Raw genomic sequence first — 13,927 nt, forward strand, 5'->3', positions numbered from 1 at the left:
TGGATAAGCAGATGATTGAAAAGAAGGTAGTTAGAAATAAATGTGTTTACAGTAGTTATACAGTGAGGAATGAAACATGCATTTAATTAAAGTTGTTTCCATATTGGTCCTTTAAATTAAAATGTATAAGTGGTCAGACTAAAACACCACGTTTCTAACTACTGGTGCAGTTTTCTATATCGATTTAAAGGCATAGTCAGTAATTTTCAAAAACAGCATGATTTTAAAAGTAGCATCCTTTCTGTTCTCCGTATTCACTCACCCCTTCCCCTACCTGTGTGAAGTTGGCCCCCCACCCCACGCAAAACTTCTGGATCATAGTCGCGTTTGTTTGTGCTTCGTTTGGGCTGGTTTGTGCTGTGAAAAGTTTCGTTTGTGCTGTTTCTGTTTTTGAGTTATTAAAGATTATTATATAGGTCATCCTGAGGTCACCAAGCCCCCCATCTTCTCCAAATTGACCCGGAATTGTCGCGTTTGTTTGTGCTTCGTTTGTGCTGGATTGTGCTGTAAATATTTTCCTTTGTGCTGTTTTGGTTTTATAGATATTTGAAGTCTTATTGTCGGGCGATGACGTCACCCCTCCCTCCGGGGATTCCCCGGAAATGGTCTCGTGCGCATATTACCTGTATGTTCGGTTAAAGCCCGAAGGCTTTTCTCGTGCTGCCGTATTTATCTTTTAATTCCACGTGGTCTTGTAACTTTTCCATACTTCAACATCCTGCGCCGCCGATGAAAGGAGAACTCAAGGTAAATATGTCACGCAACAGTTTTTCACTATAGAAAAAAGTGTAACGATGCCGTTTTCACTGTTATTTTTTCGTATTAATTTCTGCTGCTGTGGCTTTATAGCAGTTAATAGCAATTTTGCTAGTTCACATTGCAAACTTCTGCACACAACTTGATTTTGCATGGGTATTAAATCGGCCTAATTAGTATCTCCAAATCATCTTATTGATTACTGAAAAGACACCACCTAAAGTTCATGCCACACCAGCTGCCATAAATTACTAGCATTGGTAATGACCAACATTTTTTTTGTGTTTCTCCAATGGTGACAAGTCCAAAGCTCTTTAACTGAAATTATATTTTAAGTAGTAGTAGTAGTAATTACCGTAAATTCCGTACTATTGAGCGCACCTGGATATAAGCCGCACCGGCTAAAAATAAGTAAATAAATGTATTTGTACATATATAAGCCGCACTTGATTATAAGCCGCAGGTGTCCACGCTATAACAAGAGCTATTTACACAGACGTAGGCTACCGGTAACATCCGCAAATACTGTAGCGTCCGTACGGACGTTAAAGGACGACGAGAGCGTTCAAATAATAACTTTTAATAACCCGATCACTGTCGGCCGTGACCACGCCGTTTACAGCGGAGAACAAAACCATAACTTGCCGTAACAATCCAACTCTCTCCCCCAGCGTTCTCTCATACAGCCACTCAACACGTTCTCGCTGGTGCATTCACTGACTCTCCACATAATCGGAATTATGAACACATTATCAACTACTGACTTTACAACATGAACCGTTACAATACGAAGCCTAGCCGACGGTGTCTGTAACACGGCTGATGAAAAAGATGATGATATTTCACAAGAAAAAGTCCATCCATTCACTGCCTCAGAATGACTTCATTACTCACTTCCTCAGTCTCTGTTGTCGCTGTCAGTGTCATCTTAACGTGCAGCAGCTCTGTTAGCTTCTTTGACAGCCAGGTCGATCCCCTTTAACTTGAAAGCTACATCATATGTATTTCTCCGTGTGTTTTCCATGATGAGGGTGCGTGCATGAAGCGCAAAATTACTGATATTAAGATCCGACGTGACGAAGTCAAATGTTTTTGCGGCAGAAGCTCATTGTCCCCCATAAAAAATCCATGCATTAGCCGCACCGGAGTAGAAGCCGCAGTGCTCGAAGTGTGAGAAAAAAGTAGCGGCTTATAGTCCGGAATTTACGGTATATTTTATTTAAATGTCAAAATATAATTTGGCCTAACAATGTTATTCAGCGTTGTATATAGCTGTGCATGCATTTGACACTGTTGACTGCATGAAGAAAAAGACTCCTGTTTCTAACAATGGCTTTATGTGCAAAATAGAGCATGACGTAATGGTAACAATGGAACATTTGAAGAGTAATACAGAACATATCCATCTGTTATTAACTATAACAAACGACAACAACAACCAGTGATCACTCTTTTGTATTTAACACAGCATGCGAGCAGATCTTGGTGTTCTCTGATGCTGCTTTCACTACACATCCCAGGTCATCGTACATCTCCCAGACAGATGCAGCCCTCTTGCAATATGCCACATAATGTCCAAGAGCATCCTGGGTCAAGCCTCCCTGGAAAGCAATGACCGCCCTCAAAATAAGCGTCTTCCCTTGGAGCACCAGCCTGGAGGGAAATTCAGATAATGCAACTTCGCTCTGTGAGGCATTTGTCTGTGATGGAGTTCTGAAAGAATGGCTGCCAAGGTCAGTGTCAATCCACACAAGTTCTGCTAGACTGTAGCTGTGGGTTACCTTCCCTGAACACAGAACCTTTCCTGTCTTGCAGTCTTGCTTTTTTAATTCAGGAGGACACTGAGATGGGCTTTGGATTGGCCTGAGGCACGGAGAGTCAGGAAGGTTGAGTCCTTGTTCCACAGCCACCTCAAGATGAGACATGCCACACGTCTGCAGAACAGCAATGTGGGTAGACACAAGTGGAACTTCCCTCGTGACTTGCTTGCTTAGATCACAGTACTGTGAGGAACATTGTTTTGTGAAACAAACACTTGTCCTCATGGTTCTCTCAATTACAGCAGAGATGTGGCATTGTGCATCGATTTGGAGGGCACCAGATTTCAGGTGGACAGCTTTGAACATTCCCCTCAGCAGTTCTGCCCTCTGTGAGTATACCTGCTGGGTTACACCCTTTGTGACAATGGTTTTAACCAGCTCGAGGAACTTTTTTGTCATATTCCTGGCGAATTACAATATTTTCAAAAGAATAGCTGTCACAAAAAGAGCAACATGAACTCTGAAGAACTGCATCAAATGCACAAGTGTTAAGCACTGACACTCTTGATTTGTCAAGTTTAACAGGCTGTTGTTTGTTTCCGTTTTTTAACAGCTGCACTTTGACTTTTTTCCGGTCCACAGATGGGTCTGTGTGCAGCCATTCAGGACAAGGAGCAAGGTAGGAACTCATCTTCCTTTTTTTGGGTGGAACTGCTAGGCCTCTCCAGTTTCAACAGCATCCTCATCTGTTTGAACAATGTTGGCAGCAGCAGACTCCTCACAAGCATGAACATCCTTTTTTCTTTCATCTTTTACACTGTTGGCAGTAGTGGAGACAGGGTCAGGTCCTGTGACAGTAATTAAATCAACTACATTCTCCTCTGTTTTTTGTTTTGCAGAACAAATCTGCATGTTTCCTTCGATGAAGGAAAGATGACGAGCCACAAATCGATCCACCCGAATAGGCAGGTTTTCATGCTTGAAAAGTCCATGTTTAATGTTTTAGAATGCTGCTTCAACAGCAGCTGAGCTTGCAGTGATGCTGGTGCTTCGGAAAAGAGGGACCATTATTCCCGTCCAGAGTGGTAAGTAACTTCCGAGTCTTATTATGTGGGGAATAATCTCAGGGAGGAAGTGGATGTTATCTCTGTCTCCATCAGCCTTGGCAAGTGACCTGCTCTCCTCACATATTTCAGTTACCCACTGTCGGGCGGTGGTCTGGATATGACCAAATGCATCCACTGGTTCCTGTCCCTCAACTGTTTCATCTGGAATGATGACAACCTCCTCTGCAATTTGAGCTTTCAGGTATTTCTTGCACCTTTCTGATGGGAGAGGAGCCCCTGAACTGTCATTGCCCTCTACTTCGCTGAGTGCCACAGTCGTGATGGCATGTATGAGGTTTTTTACATGTTCAACAGATTGTGACTTGACAAGCTGTGCTATTGATCTCACAAAGAAATCTTTAACACGATGTGTTTTCTTTTTCAGGCAGTCCCACTGGCAGATCATCTTAATGCAGTGTGCCACATCAACCCTGACAAAACAAGGGGGCAGTTTTGCAGATGGGTTCCCAAGCAATGCATTAAAGCATTCATTGATGTAGGCCTTGAGGTCAGGGTGAGGGGTAAAAGCCTTGACCAGAGCTCCAAGAATGGCCAGAGAAAAATCACTCACAACTTCTTTTGGAACAGGTGCACCTGCGCGAATCCATTCTGTCAGCCACTGTGAGATAGCATTCACATCATGTTTCTCTGACAACATTTGCACCACTGGGACACTAGAGCTGTTATGCCCTGTGACAACACCCTGATATAAAAGGATATGACCGGAGGAGCCATTTGGTCTCACCAGTTTTTTGACTACTGAGCCAGTTGCATCAAAGCACACTGTTGCATGAGATTTCTTTAATAAGGTCTTGTACACATGCATTTGTGTTTGACTCCAGTAGTGACAGAAAAACTTGCCAAGTCCAATGTCTTTAATGCTGCTACCGTGGGGTGCACTGTACTTCAGTAGCTGCAATGACAAAATGGGATCTTTGTCACCTAATTCCACATCATTTTTCTCTTGTTTTGCTTTGTGCAGGGTGGCCAAATTTGGTAGATGACTCGGCTCAGGATCTCCAAACTCCATCAACTTCTCTGCCTGCGATGCACGCCACACATGGGGTTCCATTCTGCCCTCACACAGTTCTTTGGCTATCTGTACACGCAACTGTCCAGACATGAAGCGCTTTGAACCGCCAGTGTGCAGGGAGTCATCATTGTTTGTGATGCAACAGTTAAGCACCATCGGGCTGTTAATTGCAGGCTCTCTGTCACAGCTCATGTCAAGAAGACCAGAACACTCCTTACAGTGGCCTCTGATTTCAATATAAGTACTTGTGACTGATGGATAAACCTTGGCTCTTTTGAAAACAAATGTGCAAGTACTTTTCACTGTCTTCCAGATCTGCTCATTTATAACATGAGTCCAGGTGCCAGGTTTCAAAATTGTATATTCTCTTTTTTCGTTTCGAGAATACTTGTCCTTGTAGTCTGCCTTTTCAGGAATAAATTCCTACCACTTGTCAAAAGGAACTTGAAGCTGAAAATCCTGATCATTTTTAGGTTCAGTGTCAGTGTCATCATTAGTTTCAGGATCAGTTTCAGGATGACTGAATCCTAAAGCTGTCCAGATGTTGTGTCTGTTTGCCTTGACAAAGGTGTACAGGGCCTTTGCAGAGGTCTTGTTTCCCAGTTGCTCACTCACATCTGTCCATACTCTGGCATTTGGAGTGGCAATGTTTCCATTTTGGAGTATGGCCTCTTTTGATGCACAGAGAACAGCAAAAATAGAGTCTCTGTCCACGGCTGGTTTTTTGGGCATCTAGTTTAAAAACAAATTAATATAATTAGCAATGATTGCTTAAGTAAGTCTTTGCTATTTGTTTTACATTGTGTGCTATGCCTAATATAAGTCAAATGCATAGGAAATTGATAATGGGTTATTTTAGTAAAAAATCTATTTAGTTTCCTAATTCTTTTGTTTATGATGCAGATTTTCCTCTTCAATTTTGTCTTTATTGTACTGTAAATTTTGTCTGCCACATCTAACACAGTAATATATAATTTTAGCAAGCATAAAGATTCCTAGTCATTGAGGACAGTATTTCTGCATTACCAATATTCTGTGAGCAATGTCTTTCACTCTACATCGTATGGTATTGTTTAAACATTTCACTTACATTGGGCAGAAATCTTGTTTTGCAGACGAATTGTAATTCTGTGCTCTGAAAGGGCATGGGAAGGTAGATTTTTGCGCCCTTTTTTCAATCAAAGGTGTGCTTAACTTGTTTGAGCGCCCCATAATGGCAAATATATGTAGAGCATGATGCTCCTTTAAAAAAAAAAAAAAAGTACACGTCTAGATGGAACAACATCTTTTTATTGGAATTTCAGACGTGTTTTGGACAGGAAGGCAATACAAGGAAGATGCAACAAGAAGTTAGGATCAGGTAAAGCCATCACGGGTGCGATTCGATTAATGTAGTAAAAAAACAATGCACATCCAGTCCTGAATGGATTAAAAAAAGAAAACAAAAATGAAGCATGACAGTGAGTTACCAGCGTCGCTTGATAATAAAACTCTGAATATCAATAAAAGCACTTTTGAGCGAATATGTTTACGGCACTTAAACCAATTGAAAATATACGAGACCATTTCCGGGGAATCCCCGGAGGGAGGGGTGACGTCATCGCCCGACAATAAGACTTAAAATATCTATAAAACCAAAACAGCACAAAGGAAAATATTTACAGCACAATCCAGCACAAACGAAGCACAAACAAACGCGACCATTCTGGGTCGATTCGGAGAAGATAGGGGGCTGAGTGACGTCATCGCGTGAAATTAAAATGCGCTATTTCTATAAATTCATAATAGCACAAACAAAACTTTTTACAGCACAAACCAGCACAAACGAAGCACAAACAAACGCGACAATTCCGGGTCAATTTGGAGAAGATGGGGGGCTTGGTGACCTCAGGATGACCTATATAATAATCTTTAATAACTCAAAAACAGAAACAGCACAAACGAAACTTTTCACAGCTCAAACGAAGCACAAACAAACGCGACTATGATCCAGAAGTTTTGCGTGGGGTGGGGGGCCAACTTCACGCAGGTCCTTCCCCTCTGTGCTCCTTCAAAAGCCACGCCCCTAAATTACATGCACTCGCGCCATTGGTCCAGAAGCGGATTTCAGCTCAAGCTTTTAGCGTGGGCTCATGCATGCATGAGGTATAGAGTCTTTTTTTAAGACAAAATGTTGAATGCCGACATTGGTCATAGTTTTTATGTTTATAACTGCTATACATGACGGATGGGTTTTGTTTCTTTTACAAAGCACATTTTATTAACACACACAAGTTGTACGCACAAGTTATTAACTACTGTTAGGACCTATAGAAAATTTCAAATTTCAATTTCAAATTTTTAAAAAGTGTATCTGGAGAAAATTACCTACCCTACCTTTAATCTATAATGCTTGTTTTATCATCAAATATCCAACACAAGAAATTTTTCAACTGGTTCAAAAATTTGAAGAACAGAAGGTGCCTTCCACAACAAAAAAAGACAAACAAACAATCCTGAGCACTTTGGTTAAAAGCATTGCTTTCTATGCCAGCTATGCCTCGCTACACAAAGTCTGACATGTTTACAACAGGAAGCTGTGTTACCCACAATGGCTGACCACTTTCCATTACTTCCACAAGCCTGTGTTGACAGGTGTAAGCAAGCATCTACCCATAAGGTTCAAATATTGATCCATGTCCCTGGCTTCTCTTTAGAAAACACAGGGCCCCTCAAACACATTACCTGTTCTTGCTGAGTTTGCAGTCAAGAAATGTTTTGTGTGTCTGTTTCTATTGTGCAGACACTAACTGGAAGAGGAAATCACAGTTTCAGGAGGAGGAAGATGACGCTCACAAACAGACATTTTATCGGTTGAATTTTTCTATCTGAGCAACTTTACACCTGTGATCCCCCTTAGAGAAAAATTCTGATAAAATATTTCCTCAACAAGATGATCCTGCCCCCCTCCCCCTGATAAAATTATTTGACTCCCATGGTTTTTGTGTACCTTCGTACACAATCTCCTGCTCGAGGCAGCATTATTTGCTGCAATGAAAATTGTTAAAGGAAAGCCAATTACAATGTATTTGGCAAGGGGGCATGAGTTCATGTTGATATCTGAATTTACATGGAGAAGATTTCTCTTTGATCTGTTTACTTGAAAGCCAAATGTTCCCTGTAACCCCGTCTTGCGTATGCACTAGTGTGCTCTGTCCAAGGCCGGGTACAGATAGTTTTTTTTTTGCAACACTGGGGCACAGGGCTATGTAAGGGTGGCATAAGGTTTGCGTGCACAGACACACAAAACAATATCATTAATTAAACCTTTCTGTCTCCACTCATCATCGGTACATTTTTAAAGTACCGAAAGGATGCAAGCGGCTCGCATGTTGAGCAACTTGCAAAAATACATTTATTTTCTGACGGCGAGCAGGATTTTGGTTTAAGTTTTATTTGGATACCTTCCTGCACATCACATTTTTCTTATGACACATGTTACAAAAAAGTGGAAATGTGCTACATTGAAGTTGAAAAAAGCTTCTTTAAACCTGTTGTAAAAAAAAAACCCTCACAGATGATTTTGACTCATTATCTTAATCTGACAATTAAAAAGCCAATGTTTATTTTAAGTAATTTTGGTTGGCCAGTGCTACTTTTAAAGGTGGCCCCTGCCACGCCCGGCCACCATATTGAATATGCAACTGTCCCTGTCCTTGTCCATGCAAGCGAAATGAGCTTGCTCTGCTATTTTCAACATGGAGAATAGAATTCATTAACCTTCATTTCAAGGAAGATATTGGTTTCAATGGAAGTCAATCTTCCAGTTATGGCCAAAGGGTTTCAACTGTGTTTGTTTAATGTGTTGGAATAAGTCATTCAATAAAAACAGCCAATCTTTATATTATTATATTTATATCTATAAAGGCTGAAGAATGATCAAAACGAAACTTGTGAAATGATTTTCAGTAGTGATATGTTCATGTTAAACTTTAAAAAAAAAATAAAAAAATCTCTACATCTGTGTTGTACAGTACAGAACAACAAGTCGAGGCAGCAGCATGTCATCGCTCTCTCAGCAGGACTCAGGCTGGAATAAAGTATGGCTGCACTGTTACCTCATCCATAAAACAATCTGTAGGGAATATCAAAGATCCAGTGTTTGTCTCATGGTTTTGGCTTGAAGCTGAAATATGAACACAATCTGCCTGACATGTTGCAATGTACATCAATCATAGTCCTGGATGTCATGTGTACACGATTACTGTAAACTGAAAAACCTGAACTTTCAAATCGCAGCCTGTTCCAAAGGCTTTGTGACACAAGTTGAAATGATGTCCTACTTTTTGAAACAGTTGTCTTTTATCCTGTTGTCTTTGATAATGTTTTTTTTAGAGTGAATAAGAAAGGCAGGCTTAAGAATTCCTGTGAGTGACTTTTCAGAGGGTGAGGTGATTTGTGTTACCATCCGTTTCTGACAGAAGAACCTCTCTGCTGTTCAGACATATCTCTGTCAGGTATTAGATTAGTCTTCAGGCCTGGCCCTTTAGACAAGAGTGTGTTTGTTCCTGCTATAATGCTGTTATCCACCTTTCTTTCCCACTTCTAATCTGGACACCACAAGTAAGCTCTTCTGACAAGGCCTGTGCACAAATTGAATTTTTTCTCAGCCCCTATCCCTTTCGATTTATAATTCCCTCTCTCGCCCTGCAAGCAAACTCAATTTCTGACCCTTTAGACAAAAGGCTCTGATAAAGCAATTAGTTGGTGATTCTGTGTGAGCTCCTGGCCCGACCTGACAGAGAGTGTGAAGCACTAAAAGCAGCACAAACAGGGGTGATGACGGTCACCAGCAGCCTCATTCAGCTCAACTGAGGTGAACTCTGATTTGCTAGCAACAAAAAGATTCAAAATTCTGAGAGTCAGGCAAACATAACTCTAAAAGCAGCGAGAGTCCAAGCAGCCCTATGCACGTCTCGCTGTATGTCTCTGATCACTGCAATTTCCTCCTCTGGTGAATTCAATTTTTCTTATAATGCCTGAACATGGTATTCTTATTTCACTACCCTCTCCACACTACACTGAGGTGACAATCTTTCTTTTGGTGCTAAAAAGGGAATTCGTTTTAGAACTGTCAGATGAAATGCACAAAGTGGAGGCTTTGGCTATTGGAGTACAATAAGGCCACACGTAATCATCTCTGCGTAGAGTTTGAAAAGCGATTCAAAATCTCAAAGACAACTTACTTCCGTGAGGGTCAGATTTACAAAAGGATAGCACAGCTTCTGCACCTGCTAAACCCTGTGCTAATGATACAAAAACACTGTCTGATTCCCAAAGGACACAAAAAGAGTTAAATGCACATTGCAAACAGACCAGGTGTCCTGGTGCTGTTTGCAATTATTTCAATGAAAGATAATGCATTCATTCGGGCAAAACTTTTCTTTTTCTGTGCAAAGTCACCTCAATTGCAGGCAAAAAGTTGGTGGAAATGTTACCCTTTGCTGAGAGTATGTGGGATCTGCGCTTCAGTGTTTATAAAGGACATCAAGAGCAAACTGTCCAGTAATAATTACAATTCCGCATCTATACAACCTAAAAATAAATGATCTGTAAACTAAGTCTATAAATTCTTCGTCTATGAAGTAATTTTATTACTTGAATCTTGGGTTTATCCTGTCTGGTGCAGCCAGAGACTCATCCCAGCACATACAGTATATGCATACCATTGATCCACACATGCAGAAATGGTCTGGAGTTCTGAGGGTTTTCTTTATTTTATTCTGGAACACTTGTGTTAAATTTCCCACTTCCTTTCTGAACTCGAGTGTCCAATGTCCCTCCTTTCCTAATAACACAGCAGGAGCAATAACTCTTACACACAGAGGGTGAAAAGTAGAGGTACAGGCTATTTGAACTTTGGACACTTTTTAAAGTCACCCTGGCGATATCTCCGGCGTAAGAATTCAATTTGGCCGCTGCAGGAGAAAACTGAAAAGCGTAAAGGAGGATTTAGAGTGAAATACATGGCATGGGGGATCTGTTAAGCAATATAGTTATCTCCAAGTCTGGCTGGGGAGATAGGGAGGTGGCAGAACTGATGAGGTTCTCTGTCATTATTTTCGGGGTGATAGCACGTTGTACTGTATGCATTTTTTGTTAAATCTCTTATCGCTGTAATTGCCTGAAGGAAATGTTTTTTTTTTTCCTGTCGTTCCATCAAGGTATCTAATCATTTAGCCATGAGATGATGCAACCTTTATATTTGTTTGAGTAATGATGGAGAGGTTTTACTTTAATGGTGTAGTTATGAAGTAATATGTTGTAAATGAACAAAGGCATGACTAGCATAAAGTACTTTGTAATTAAATATTGAAATCTCTGACAGATTGCTTCCCCCTCTGTTTAACTGCTCACCGTGGTAGCACCACTTAGTGTGCAGTCCAGTCAACAGCAAACATCAGTGCACACGCTTGGCAGTTGCACCACACAGTGTAGATCCTGCTGGTTGTATTCTATCTGCCCTGGCACAAATGAGAGTCAAAGGGATGGGCTGAGTGCCACGCTGTTACCCCTGCCAGAGACGCAGGCCTTGAGCAGGGAGATATCATGAATGAACTGAGACCTCCGCAATGACCCATTTGCACATCTACAGAAGCTTGGACAATAACACAGAGGCCTGACTATATTGTACAATCCTTACAGAGAATTGTATGTAATTTTGTCTCTTTAGTCTGTTCATGATCGGAAGCATCTTGGCTGCTAAATAAAAGCAGCCCATGCTGTGTAACCTGTTTTTGTTGCTCTGTGGTCCAGCAAACACTGACAGTCTCCAGGGATGCAAGCTAACACAGAATCATGAGGCCTATCCAAGGGGAGCAAGAGGAGACAACAATAGTGAAATCCCTAGAGTTGGAATATCACGGCTGCTGACCAACAGCCCATAATATCTGTCAACTGAGGGTCTGACTATGTTTGTGTTTGCCCTCACAGAACTAATGCACATCATGCTGGAGGTACAACCCCTATTCACCTGGACTGTACTCATTGATCACTATTTTATTTAATATTGTTTTATGTTCTTTGTTGATGTCTGTTCAGGCACGATGATTACTAAGCTCCAGATTGATCTAAAATGTTCTGTTAAAGTCTTTTTTTTTTGTTATCCAATTATTCTATTTGACACCTTGCAGGATAATTGGGCTTTAGGTGTCAGCAGGGACCCCATTCTGATGAGGTGAGGATGTTCCAGCCATCCATTATCTTACTGCTTATCCCCTTCAAGGTCACAGGGGGCTGATTCCCACTGCCATTGGGAGAGAGGCAGGGTACAACATGGACTGGTTTCCAGTCTTATCACAGGGCTGGCATACAGAGAATAACAACCAGCCACACTCACATTCACAACTACTGCTAACTGACAGACTCCAGTTAACCTAACAAGCATGTCTTTGGACTGTGGGAGGAAGCCGGAGTACCCAGAGGAAACCAACACCTGCACGTGGGGAACATACAAAATCTGACCAGAGAGGCCCAATGGGACTGGGATTCCTGGGATGACAGTGCATACAACAGCAACACAATGCAGCCTAAGTGCGGGAGTCAAAATAATTTCAAGCATGTTTTTATTACGCCCCAAAAGACATATGTTAAGCATAAAGTTCTTTTCATATTGCATCACAATTTAGAGTTTGCTCATTATTATTCTCTTCTATGCCAGTTTACTAGCTTTCAAACAATAACACTGTGTTTACATGGTTTATCTCAATAGTCGTTGCTGCTTACTAAGATCACACTCAATTAAATCCACCCGCACTGGTGTTGGGACTTATATGTTTGAATGAAAAGTTTCAGTGTTAGGTTGGATACCCCAAACATTAGCACAAGACCAAAGTCTGGCAGAAGTTAGGACTAGCTATCGCAGGAAACACAGTTTGTCATGACGGCCACCACGACAGGGACAAAATGTTGATTGTTGCCACGGAAAGACAGGATGTTTAGTCAAAGAGCACTACATAAGCGGAGATAAAATTGTGACTAAAAGCTGCTGTATTGTTCTGTGCTGCTGAGAAAAAACAAGTCATGTAAATTATACTTTGACACAATGTGGGAAGATATTCTCTTTCAGAGGGAACTCCCTTGATTCCCTACCAGCCTCAATGTCATATTTTGTTATTGTATTGATTGAGAGCACCCTAGTGGTGGAATCTACATACTGTGCCATTAATTAATGTTTGATAAGTGTATCTTGATGTGAATGATGATGAATGTTGTCTTCCTATGGCCTCGGCATGGGTGAACAGCCCCAGAAACATTTCTCTAATTGTCGGACAAATACATTTTATCTTGAATATTTTGATATTGATCACCTAATTGCATCTAAAAAGTGAAACAAAATCTGAAAAAAAAACAACATTCTATTTTAAAATAGCTTTTTTGCAAGATTTGTACATGAGGAGCAATGTAGCATGGTTGTATCCCATGATACTAAATAAGTGCAGTAAGTTCAACAGTGTCTACAATATTTAGTTTGGAAAAAATAACCCGTTCACTTTTCAGATCATAAGAAAGCCTGATGTAGTTAATATTAAAGAAGATACTTCTTGACATCTCGTCTTTCTGGAGCAGCACTGTACGACTTTAAAAACTGCAACAACATTTTTAAAGTATGTTTGTATAAAACCTCCATTTGGTGACAGAAAAACTGTCAGAACAATCCTTGATCTTCTGGCAAATGAAAATACTCCCTCACCCACTATGGTCTCTGGCTCCAGTATCTCTGAAAGTCTTTGAAGCATGCCAAGTCCATGTCCCTTTGCATTGCAGTCTGGCACTGATGGAGCGCGCAGCTGCCAAATGCTTCACTTGGGGCCTCGGAGGTTCTTCTTTTGACCTGTACCTTTTTAGCCCAGGTTTCATGTCCGCCCAGAGATCCCGCCTCATTTTGCTCAAGTCCTGTCAGGTCTGGACAGCTTCAGGGCAGAAGTAAACAGCATTTGTATTCTCGTGGATGCAGTTCGTTGTGTAATCAAATACAACAAGTTTATCAAACGTTTGAAGAGATGCTGCTGGATTAAAACTTTTGTGGTTATGACACAGACATGATTTTAATTTACTTTAGATTATTTGATTTCAGAGTTATTTCACTTTACAATGATACATTATCATCAGATGAACTGTATTTAAAGACTTGATATAGCCATCATGATAGCTTGTGGGATACTACTCAGCATTTTTGCCACTGCCATCTTTTTTGTTGTGTCACCAGTAATGACCATGTTTGTACTAGAATG

The 13,927-nt window shown here is 40.9% G+C and overlaps 1 protein-coding gene across 5 annotated transcripts; it reads left to right on the top strand.

Annotated features, from left to right (window-relative positions):
- Nucleotides 1–409: 409 nt before the first annotated feature.
- On the top strand, nucleotides 410–5,094 carry LOC306833056 (uncharacterized protein). Of its 5 annotated transcripts, none has more exons than XR_013780289.1 (6): nucleotides 410–747; nucleotides 2,591–2,705; nucleotides 2,819–2,905; nucleotides 3,130–3,601; nucleotides 3,713–3,824; nucleotides 4,008–4,335. XR_013780289.1 is itself a non-coding variant. In XM_079358112.1 (3 exons), exons 1-3 carry the CDS (start codon nucleotides 3,741–3,743, stop codon nucleotides 4,624–4,626), a joined length of 309 nt encoding a protein of 102 aa, XP_079214238.1. In that variant the 5' UTR covers nucleotides 3,739–3,740; the 3' UTR covers nucleotides 4,627–5,094. The 5 variants fall into 5 exon arrangements, 1 of the variants encoding a protein (XP_079214238.1); XR_013780290.1 differs by lacking the exon at nucleotides 410–747 and adding an exon at nucleotides 2,315–2,489 and having other exon boundaries at nucleotides 2,572–2,705; XR_013780291.1 differs by lacking the exons at nucleotides 410–747; nucleotides 4,008–4,335 and adding exons at nucleotides 2,319–2,489; nucleotides 4,605–5,094.
- The last annotated feature ends 8,833 nt before the right edge of the window (nucleotides 5,095–13,927 follow it).

Source organism: Symphodus melops, assembly GCF_947650265.1.
Source record: "Symphodus melops genome assembly, chromosome: 12".
NCBI classification, from domain to species: domain Eukaryota; kingdom Metazoa; phylum Chordata; class Actinopteri; order Labriformes; family Labridae; genus Symphodus; species Symphodus melops.